The sequence below is a fragment of the Gavialis gangeticus genome, unplaced genomic scaffold (assembly GCF_001723915.1).
Source record: "Gavialis gangeticus isolate Ggan-Ray unplaced genomic scaffold, GavGan_comp1, whole genome shotgun sequence".
Taxonomy (NCBI): Eukaryota; Metazoa; Chordata; order Crocodylia; family Gavialidae; genus Gavialis; species Gavialis gangeticus.
In genome coordinates, this window is record NW_017729025.1 from 150,653,129 (window position 1) to 150,665,081 (window position 11,953).

The 11,953-nt window shown below is 39.9% G+C and overlaps 1 protein-coding gene across 1 annotated transcript in view; it reads right to left on the minus strand.

Moving 5' to 3' along the window:
* MUC2 (mucin 2, oligomeric mucus/gel-forming) overlaps positions 1–11,953 on the minus strand; it is a 122,689-nt gene that overhangs the window by 105,569 nt on the left and 5,167 nt on the right. Inside the window, exons 3-12 of the mRNA XM_019519988.1 lie at positions 10,489–10,603; positions 10,114–10,204; positions 9,629–9,738; positions 8,795–9,011; positions 8,275–8,400; positions 6,861–6,978; positions 6,388–6,526; positions 4,445–4,555; positions 3,258–3,327; positions 718–855 (exon numbers count right to left, since the gene is read on the minus strand). Coding sequence (XP_019375533.1) covers positions 718–855; positions 3,258–3,327; positions 4,445–4,555; positions 6,388–6,526; positions 6,861–6,978; positions 8,275–8,400; positions 8,795–9,011; positions 9,629–9,738; positions 10,114–10,204; positions 10,489–10,603 — 1,235 coding nt within the window. The remainder of the gene's footprint in view (positions 1–717; positions 856–3,257; positions 3,328–4,444; positions 4,556–6,387; positions 6,527–6,860; positions 6,979–8,274; positions 8,401–8,794; positions 9,012–9,628; positions 9,739–10,113; positions 10,205–10,488; positions 10,604–11,953) is intronic.

Consider the following 11,953-nt stretch of genomic DNA (forward strand, 5'->3'; position numbering starts at 1 on the left):
CTATTCACATTTGTGAGAGAACAAAAGAGGAAAGGCCACATCTGACCATGCAGTTTCAAGCAAAAAGTTCATGCAAGCAGTTTATCCAACTCAGCATTAAATTACTATTGTAGTGATCACAGTTTGGGGGTCCCACTTTGACCTTCTGAGCTCTGGGTAGGGGAAGGTCTATGTCCTGTGAGATTCCCCTGTTTAATTTTTTAATAGTCTCTGATGCAATAAACTGCCAAGAAAAACAATCTGAGCCTTCTTATATGAATAATTAAAAGCTCAGCTCAGCAGAGCAGTGGGGAATATATTCCAGGCAACAATTTTGCATTGATGTAGGAATAATAGGCCACTTTCATTAATAATTCTTCTGTAAAATGTTTGAATTTTGGGATCATTCCTCACTGAAGTTTTCAATTCTGTTGTTACTGTTCTCATATTCAAACAGGATAGGATTTCTGTCCATAGAGCTGGCCAAGGAAAAGAATAACAAGCTTAAAGAAATTCTACTTGGCATGAAAAATATACGTTAGCGAAGTCTCATCTTGTAAGCACACAATTTCCTTAATATCTTAATTAAAATAAAAGAATACATCAACTAGTTTTTTTTCTTTTTAACAGTGCCAGTAACAAGCACATTTCACCAAGAAAATTAAGAAAACATAGTAGTTCAACTGTAAAACATTATGGCTAAATCTGTTTGAAAGCTGACTTTAAGTGGACACTTGCCTTGTAGTTTTCCTCGGGCATCCTGATTCACAATCACAAACAGCTGCATGACTGGACGCAACTGAATCTGTAGTCTAAGACCAAAATATGTATGCACAACGAGGTAGTGGGAAGATGGCTGGAAAACTGAGAAGCTTGCTGGAAAACACAAGAGTCGTGTTTCAGATACTTTTTTCTAAATGTTTTTCACATGCTTGTTTGTTTTACCATCCAAGATTACAAAAGTTTCAGAAGCAGGAAAACATTAGGGTGCTGAGTCACCATATGCCATGAAAACTGCAACACAGAAGACCCAGAAACAGACCTCTTCTGTTCTGTTCAGATAAACACTGATCACTTAGAAACAGTACCAGATCCTGTTCCCTTCATAAGAAGGCTACTTAGGATGAGTGAACTCTACATTAGGACTAGGAATCAAACTCCGATCTTTTTCATGAGAGCTCATATTGCTAACCATGCTGCTTGCATGCTGCTTTATTTGAAGTTACATGAACAGGATAGAGATTTCTACAAAATCATTAGCTCTACCTATAAAATATGTAATAGTAAATTGGAGCTTCCTCTCCATGCTCAGGTTCCATTTGTTTCTATTACTTTCTCAAAATCTTCTTGCTTTCCCCATTTCTTCCACAGACTGGTCAGTTTACTTAAGGATTCAGTATTTCAGGCATCACAGTGAAGGCTATGCATCAAGAAAGGGACACTAGTGCCAACAACCAAAGGACCACCTCACACAATTCTTCTGCAGGCAGAAGAATTGCTGTCAGGGTGAGCCAACGTTCCCCAACAGCAGCAAAAAGATATTCCAGGCATATTCCTTTTGTCCAGACCAGAACATGCTAACACAAAATATCAGGAGGAGCTAATGGTCAATTTATGCCCTTCAACCAGCAGAGGGACAGAGGGCAAGGTTGTGACTATTTATCCCCCCTTCTTCCATAGATCATTGCAAGAATGGATATGTTATATTATATCAACCTGAGGCATCAGTCAATTTTCAATCTTAAAAAGAATTTTAATTTAAATAAGAGAAGCACCAAACTGACCCCTCATATTTCTAAGACAGGGAGAAAGCTGAATTTAGTGCATGTGCTGAAGCTACATCAAAAGAACAAAACAAAGAGCTCCTTTTACAACTAACCATTTATTTTTAGCATAGAATTTTCCAATCGTGTATTTCCAAGCAAAGGTTTCTTCATGTTATTGCTGCAAACAAGTGTCAAAGATGGTAATCACCCATGTTCTTCCCATCTTGCTAAACGGGAGAGATGTGCCAGTGTAGACAAGGGCATGGCAATGTGGAAAAGTTTGAGAAGCATGGCCTCAAACAAATGGTAGCTATATTGTGCTTGTGGCTACTGATTCCCAAGAACTGAATTTGGTGGATGTTAAGCAAACTATATATAGGCACTATATAATCAAGCCATAATGGAAAAATCAATAGACCAATCCTATAAAAACAACACCAGAAACTGGGGTTCATGGTACTCTTGTGGTGAGTCATATGATAAGAAGAGGCTATATATTAAATTATACTGCTTATTCCGTGAAGTACTTTACTCCAGATCCTTTCCACCAAATATTTAAAAACTGCTTCCCCCTGTATGTTTGTCCTCCCTGCAAATGAACTGTTTTTGCCAAAGGTGGCAGTAACCAAGAAGCAGTGCTGCTTATTGACTGATGACTCTGCATCTTAATTACGTATAACTGGCAGGAGTAAACATTTACAGATCCTTTGAGTGATTGTTCCCAGGCCCTCCAGCTGTCCTCTGTTTACTGATCTCCTTCAACAACCCTTACAGATCCTGGTCATTGAAAAAATTTCTTAATTTGTAAAAGGCTGGAGGTGACTCCTTCTAGACACCAATGGCACTGATCTTTGCATCAGCCACGGGGATAGTGTAAAAAGTAGCCACCAGATGCCGCAAACCAAAGTTGATGACTCCAGCTACCTCTCCGCCTAAACCAGCTCAAGGACAGGGACAGGTTGTCTAAAGTCAGTCCACAAGCCAGAAAAAAGGGGGAAACAGGAAGCAGGAAGAAGAAAAGGATCCTCCTACTAGAACTTATATGTTATATGTAAACCAACCCCCTCTCTCCTTCCCACTTCTCTCTCCTCCCTCAATGAGAGCAAAAATCACCCTTGAGTTCACTATGACATTGCTGGCTCCATATCAGTGAAAGCCTTGTCCATCTATATGGCCTCCACCACTGGAGTATTATCAGCCCCCTTGTTTTTAAAGGTGGGAGGCTGAAATAGGAGGACGCGAAGCAGCAGACGAAGCAGCTTACACAGAATCATTGCGGGGGAGGGGCTGTGCAGATCTGAGAAATTAAACAAGGCTTACCGGGTATCTGTCTTAAACCTATGAGCATCCTTCCCTCCTTACTTACTTTTCCCCACAAATAGCTGTAGTCTAGTGATTAGGCCACAATATTTTTCCAGTACCCCAGAAATGATGCCTCAAAGGCCTCGTTGGACAGTGAAGTTCTTTCCCTGGTATGCTGGATGAGCCAGGAGAGATGACCCCACTCCTTACCTGTCACATGGGGCAAGTGCATCACCACGTCATTCAGTAACACTGTGCCATCTGCTTTGAAAACTGCAATCTGTAGAAAAGCAAAGAGCAAAAAAGTTAAGTTACTAGGCTTTGTGGACTCAGAATGGGAAACACGCCTTGAAAATTAACATGAAAACTGGAGAGGCACACAAGGAAATCTCTATGTTGTGATGAGAATATAGGATATATGAAAGGAGGAATCTGACTGATTAAGAAACATTCTGCCTGTGCTGACATCCACTAAGCCTACAAAGATTTGGGCTTGTTAGTCAATGTTGATTTTATAGTAGTCTAAGGCAGTTTATAATAGCAATAAAACACCTCAAGGATTTTACTTATTTTGGTAACCCAGACTTGCCAGCTGGCATTTAGGAAAAGTACCATGTTGATTTCTCCTATACATGTTGTATAATTGCTTACAAAATCAAGTAGTACTGTAAACTGGACAGGAATTTCACAGAATAATTGCCCTGATAACATTATAGCATGAACTTTTGGTAACACAAACTGTATTTAAAAACAATATAAAGACCAGGAATACCATATATAGCAAGAACAGAGGCAAAAAGTCTTAGAGGTGTAGGTACTCTCAAGATGGACATATTAGAGATGCATAAAAAAGTCTCAGTGGAAAAATAGGTTATATGGGGAAGAAATTTCCATGAGAATGAAAACCTAGTGAAGATTCCCAGTTTAGTCTCTCATCATTAGTAATAAGTGAAATTCTAAAAGTGCAGAAGTTTGACCTGGATTAAACTTTCTAGTCACATGTCTCGTAGGTCAACGAATCCTTATGTACCCAAACTTAAATACCAATAAAATATGGTATCTAGGACTTTCTTGTTCCTAATCCAATGGGAAATGCCATGAAGGCAGCCATGCAATGTTTTCAGCACTAGGCAGAACCAAAAAGAGATGAAAGAAAATCAGTCAGTTTTTTTAATGGTTTATCCTAGGTTTTATTTGAGTTTTGAACAAAGGGAAAGCCTTGAATTGGTTTCTTCCTTTTTCTTTTCCTATTTTTTCCCTGAGCAGGATCACCCATCCACAGACAGGATCACCAGAGAGAAATTACCAAAAAAAGAAAGAAAGAAAGAAATTAGAAAAAAGATAGTAAAAAACACGTTAAGATTCCATCTGCCCACCAGACCCCACAAAGTGCTTACATCTTTTTTGTGGTCCATCAACAGCACAACAGTCTTCAAACACGTCTGCTTGTCTTCGAAACTACAGGGACCCAGCTCAGCCAAGAGGGTATGGGAGTCATTGACACTGTTCTGCAATCACAAGGGCACAGACATTATTTGTATGGTCAAGTATCTCTTATCACAAACTGATTTCAAACCAAGAAGACAAACAAGTGTATTTGCCCTTAGTATGTATTAGTAGGTGCATTCATAAGAATATAAGAGCATAAGAAATGCCATACTGGGTGAGACCAGTAGTTCATCTACCCCAGTATCCTGTCTCTGATAAAGGGCAAATGTTATAGAGGGAGTGCTGGAGAGTCCTGACACCCCAAACAGCCTAGTGCTGGGTGTGTAACTGCATTCCTCCCCCAGACAGACTGATCCCACAAGTAGTTCAGCCTGAATCACAGTGATTAGCATGTGAGGAAAGGTGGGTTGTGAGGGACAGTCTCAAGTGAGTGAGCTGAGATGCATACAATGTGATAACACCAAGTGATGACCCCAGGTAAAAACAATTATCACAGGTCATGAATCAGAGCTTCCCTGCTCCCTACTCAGTTGGCCAAGAGATAGTTATCTCACAGAAATGGGCAGAAATTTGAACCCAAGCTGTACAAAACTCTACTATGCAATGGCATAGGTTTGGAAGCCTGGAAATTACCTCAACTCTGAGGACAGATTCTGAAGGTCCTGAGACCTCACCACCCCATAGTTAGTAAATCTATATATTCTCTGCTGTATGTAGCTGCTATTGGTAATTTTGCCTGAGTGTTAAATCAGCGAATGGTTTTAAATAACTTGTTTTGGCTTATCTTGTACTACTCTGGGTAAAATAAAAGCCCTCATAGTCATTCTGGGTATAACAGGAGACAACTGAATTGGACATCTCTAGAGTGATCTAACCCCTATTCAGTAATCTCCCTGGCATGCATCATTATTGGTTTAGAGATGCCAAAGAAACATCCCCAACCATTCTCTTCAATAACCATTAATAAGTCTATCATCCATGAATTTATCTAATCCCTTTTTGAACCTGGCTATACTATCTGCCTCTACCACCCCTGTGGCAATAAATCCCACAAGTTAACTGTGTGTTGCATAAAAAGTATTTTCTTTTGTTAGTTTTAAGCCTGCCTCCTACTAATTCCAGTGGATGCCCCCTAATTTTAGTATTCTGGCTGGTGTTGAAGTGCAGTTTCCTGTTCATGTGATCCACATCCTTTTCTAAACTTACCACATCCTTTTTGAGATGTGGGGACCAGAACTTCACACCAAGGGCACAGAGTGGGCACACCATGGATTTGTATAATGACATGACAATGGTCTCCATTTTGTTTTCAAAACAGAGAACCTAAGTTTAGCTCTGGAAACACATATAGGTTTGCTCTGTGGAAACTACATAGCCTTAAGGGGTATTGGTGCACGGAGCAGGAGTTAGTTGGCAGGATGTAGTTCAAATCAGCACACCCAGAGGTGATCTAGACATGTCTTACATTACCCAGACACTATTACAGGTTTCTGGTAGAAGGCTTCAGACCCTCAATGCAGATCTCTTTAGCAGAACTAAAACCTCAAGCTGTAGGTTCAGTTTTCCATTTGAAACATGCAGGAAATGTGCTCCTCGGGACTCTTATGAAACAAACTCCTAAATAGTCTACAGTGTACCTGTTTCATAGCTATTGCAGGGCCACAAACTGTTAAGTCAGTCACAAAAAATGATGGGTGATCACAGACCCTCACTTTCATTGGGGTAAGCACTGGGATATCACATCTCACTTTAAATTCTCAAGCATGGATTCTGCAGTGTCCTCCTCCTCTATCTCAACAAGTGTAATGAAACAGTGATCTATGCCACAAAATCAGAGTGAATACACATTTGTAATTACTGTATTCTCAAAAAGGTGTCCACTATGTGATACCTTGGTTAGCACATAATAGCACTCTCCATGGAAGGTGTATTTCTTCGCATCAAAGGTGGTAAAGTGAGAACCTCCTTCCAACATGCATGTCCCTGGACAGGGTAGAGTATGGCATATCCACCTGCCTGAATCACAGGTGCTGTAGACACAAATAAGGAGTCAAAATATGTATACAGTAACTCAGGAACTCAAAGCACTGAAAATTATGTTAAACAGGCACCATTAACATGGGACACCATGTCCCCAGGGGTTTTGAAGCTGTTACATTGGCCATTGTTTTAAAATGTCTTTTCCACATATTACAGTCCCAGGAGGCCATAAAATTGGTTCACTGTTGTATCAGGTCACTGTAACACAAGCATAATGACATTGTGACTGTTTTCAGCCTGACAGCCAGAAATTAGCTGCCAACTCAGAGACAAGCCCATGCACGGTCATTCTAAGAAAGGTAGGCACTGCACTGGAACACTTACCATTCTTCACATTCATTGGCAAACTTTTGCCCGGGTGAATATAGTTGTCCATTTAGTTTGCAGGAACATTTGTTAACAGCCACACAACCTCTCTCAGTCAGGTCATCATAAACAGTTCCTATAAAATCAACCAGCACACTCTCATTATTCACATAAAAAAATTTCAAATACCAGCACCTACCAATAGAAGAGAAACTCATAGGGCTGGACCTCACCCAAAGCTAAAGAATGAGGTTCACAAAGAAATGAATGAGATTTAGCAGCACAGTTTTCATTAATTTTATTAGAGGACATGGCTAAATTCCCAGTACAGCTTTGAAAACCTCAGCCTACAAATGTATATATGTATAAGTTACTACACTGCTCTTGTGGAGATAATATTATAAAGATATTTTCCCAAGGTTGGCAGTAAGATCTCAGAATTTTGTTTATGGGCTCACTGCAAAATATGATTAATATCTCCATCCAGATAAAATACATGTAAGAATACTCAATGCGTCATCCACAAGGACTGAATCCAGAGGCAGTAAATCTAAGAAAGCATAACTCTTTACTACTTCAGTAACTGAACAGATTCATTATTTCAGAGGCAGTAGTAGGCTCATAAAACAATATATGTGGCTGGCCTTATGATAGAAGAGGAGCAAAGAGACCAAATGGGTTAATGTGGGTTAATAACAAATAAATTGTAGAAATACTACGCCTAATTAATTCAGTGGCTAAATTCAGGGTGTGCCTGAACTGTCTGCATGGCAAGCAGCACCACAGGTCCATGGCTCACTCCAGCGAAGTCTGTAGGCACACAGCCCCCTGCTAGTGCGGCCAGCAAAGTGTTTGGTCCTCACCTACTTAGAAGTTGGATAGACCTGATATAAATGATACAGCCCTTTGAGACACACTGGGTTTGTCTACATGAGACATTTACTGAGGAGTTGTCTAATTAGCTCTACAGTAAATGTCTAGGTGTCTACATGTGCAGGCCTAATAAGCTGCAGGAAACTAATACTCTCAACAGCAGGGTAATACTTGTAGGGTAGTACGTGTAGACGCTGACGCAGGTGGCTGGCGCACAAGGGTACATCAGTGCGGGGGCTGCCTCCTGGCTAGCCCTGCACTGAAGCATCCTCATGTGCCAGCCAGCCCTTCTGCAGCAGGTTGAGCCAGGCAGGAGTAGCCCCAGGCTGGCAGGCTGACCCCTGGGGCCCCCTGCCAGCCAGGGCTCTGCCCTGGCTTAATGTGCTGCAATCCTGGGTGCACATTCAAACAGCCTATCCAGAAGCAATAAACTCCAGTACCATAAGCACTGGAGTTTATTGCTGTAGCTTATTTGCACATGTTGGTGTGCCTACTCTGGAGTATACAAATAGACTTGAAATGAGATCTGCAACCTAACAAAGGGCAGAAACACACCTACCTTCTGGGCAGAAACAGCCATCCATGTAGTGTTCTTCACAAAGGTTGCTGATTTCCAGGTGTGAACAAGTATCAATGCATGGGGAGCTGCTTTCCTGGTAAACCATGTTTCCAGGGCATGACTTAGCTAAAAATAACAAAAAGAGAAGCAAAACATTATTAAAGAAAAAACTTTGGATTCCACAGAAATCAAAGCACAAATACTGGGCTCAAGAGGACTCAGTTTGGTTTTGTGTTTCATGCATATATACTTCTGAACTCCTTTTTACTTCTTTACATTTTTATCTGACTTCTTGAACAGAAGATGTTGATTTCAATGATGGTCCCTTTTTAACTCATGTAAAAAATTCAGACCATAGGGCTTTTAGCTGGAACATAAATGTCTAATTGTTGAACGAAAGAGAGAGGAGGGGAAAGGTAGGAAATGAACAATATATAAAATGGAGAAGCAGTTTTAAATATTTTACAGGGTTTCATCCATAAGGAGCTAGTTGCTCAATAAATTCTGTGAAATGGCTTACGACATAATTTTTCTGTCCTCCAGTTCCCTGGCCGGCCTCCAGCATGAGAGCACTGGCGAGAGTATTCTGAGATGGTGCTGCAGAGGCAGAAAGCATCCTCAGCTTCCTGGCAGGCACACTTGTCCTGCATACATGCCATAACATACATTTCCAGATTCAGGCGGGACTGGCAGTCACTGAATGCTTGGGAAGTCAGTAACCGCGTGCACTCATCACGCTGAGGAAAAGAAAAAAAGAAGGGTTTAACAGGCACTAAAGTTTCTAGAAAAGTTCCTTCTTACTACAAGAATCCTTAGTTCCTGGGCTTGTCTAAGGGCAGTGAAAGAGGGACAGAGCTGAGTCACGGGTGATCTCTGGATAATTCCCTCTCAGAAACATGCATGTGAATGAAGGCCTTTTACCCATTTGAAAGGGTCATATGTTGACTAGTAAAATGGAGTGAGATAAGCTCAAAAGAGAATGGACAGGCATTTGTCTGGGATATTGTAGTAACAGTGTTTCCTGTAACTGAGCATGTTGCTGGACTGAATGACCCTTGACTTTCCTTCCAAGACTATGATTCTATGATTCAACACTTTGTTATGGCTTTTTACAGGTCATAATAATAATAATAATAATAATAATAATAATAATAATAATTGCTTATCCTGGTGGGTTGTGAGCTTCTATATCCAGAAGCTGCCTAAAATTAACTAAATTAGCTTTGGGGTTAGTTGAGAACATAATAGTGCCTGCCTCTGAAAATGTCAAGTCATCACATGTCTGTACATAATGTTGTTGCCAAGAATGTCTTCAGATTCCAATTGTGTAAAATTCACCCTTGTGATTACTTACATGCTGATGGCAGGTTGTGACTTCCTGAGTTTCATCTGGGTCTTCACATATGGAGTTGGGTGTGTTAATCTTGTGTTCATTTCCATATGTGATTGGATTGTAGACGATGCCTGCAATAAGCATTGCAAATATAGCAAAATGTATATTTGACTCCTGACACTAGCAATTTAACAAAGTGGTTATTATACTGTAAACTGTATCTTCCACATGAGTCATATTCTGAATACTTGAATACTACTAAGAAAACTCATTATTTCAGTAGTGAGCATAAAAATCCACACTAGTGTTTACATGAGTGAGTACATCCAACTGGAAAAGAGTACTCCATTAATATTTTAACTGTGTGGCAATAACAAGAAAATTTCAGAATGATTTTTTAAGGTCCCATACTGTAAATTCTAGATTTGCCAATATGCAATGCTTCCACATATAGAATCTATAAGCTCACTTTCTGTGGCAACTACCTGTATTGTCATACCACTTACCTCCAGAGATAAACTCATTGTATATCTGCTGTCCATTGTAATCCCCGCAGAGACCACAAGTATGGTTATTAAACTTGGGGTCCAGCTCCAGCTAGATAGGAAAACCAAAAAACCAAAAATCAAATTACCTATAGCACTAAACATTCCTTTCTCTACTTTTCTTGACAGAGCAAAAACTTGTGTTCATGCTGTTCCCTGAACTCCATTCACATCATGAAGGAAGGACCTTCCTGCTAAACAATAAGCTACCTCCACATTTCCTGTTGGAAGAGTCTATTTAACATAGCAGCTCTGTTCAATCTATGCTACAGTGTTAAACCTAGACAATAGTTAAAAAAAGAAAGAAAAGAAAAATAATTTCATTATCATACATACCATCAGTGCATCTTCACGGTTCCACATCAGAACCAGGCCTGCTCTTGCATAGATTTTGGTGTAGACATCACTGGTCTCAATCAGCATACCAGACATGTAGTGTGGTGTCTTTACTCTGAAGAGAAGGATACCAGAGATTTTGCATTAAACCTCAATACAAACAATAGAAAGGATTGGATTGAATATCTGAGCTGTTACGTCAGAGATATCTGGATGCTTGGAGAAACTGGCCTTTATAGACAATCCCTTTACTAGCCACCATTTCAATATACCCCTTACAAATGTCCTCCACCATACTTGACTGAACCCTTTCAGATGGGTTATAAATCACCTTCCTCTCTGATATCCATGAGGCAACTAATATTTTCAGAAGTTGCTCTAACCATTTTCTACTTTAGCTAGCCATGGAAATCCAACTCCCATTCTCATTTTAACAGCATCTCCGAGGACCTCTCTACCTGCTTGATCATTACACATGCAAAATTTGACAACAATTCAGGCATATGCAACATTTCAGCCTACGAAAACTGATGCCTTTCTGAACAAGCTGGTCTTTAAGTTGGCACCTTGCCCTGCCTTCTCACTTCAGACAAAGGTGGCTAACACTCCCTGTCTTGAGAAAGGAAAGAAGGTAAAATTACATGTACCATCAGTCAGAGTAATTACATAAATTAACTGGGACAGAGAGAATATTCACTGCTCACCATATTCAATTTTTTAATGATAGAAAAAGGATAATTTACAGGGATACCAGAAGACATTGGTATGATGCAAATCCATCAAGCAGAGGCCTGAGCAAAGAGGCTGTTAGATAATAAGATAATTTGCTACACATATACTTCATCACTGAATATCTGCCTTATGGTGTACTGCATATACAAGCCATAATACAGATCTTAGGTCAGTGATAAAGAGATTCTAGCAAACAGCTTGTCACTATAAAGACTCAAGAGGTTGATATTTGATCAAACAAAAAGTACTTTACATTGGAATCAGCCAAAAGAGCCATTTCTTTCTCCATACATTTCTCAGAAGAAATATTATTGCCTATGCTCACATGCATAGATGTATCATCTTTTACAATCTGCCCTGTCTTGTGACAAGGAGAAATGTATATCTTAATTTCTTGTCACTAAGTTTTTTTTGCCAGCTAATTAGGACACCTTTTAAACACCCAAGCTTTTAAACTTCTAGCTAACGCTTGGGAACTCACAAATGCTCATTATTACCACTCACTTGCAGGTCATAACATACACAGTGAAGGATGAACTCCTCTTCTCCCTCACTCCCCCCTCCTTCCCATTTTCAGAAGAGAATGGTTAAAGCACTAGATATGTATATTAGTGAACTAAGTCTTTTGAGGGAGAGCTTTTCTTAATGCTATATCTGAAGTAGGAATCAGATCACAGGGATGTATAATAATTATGAGTCAGGACCTACTCAATTTGTGATTTTGTGGATTTTG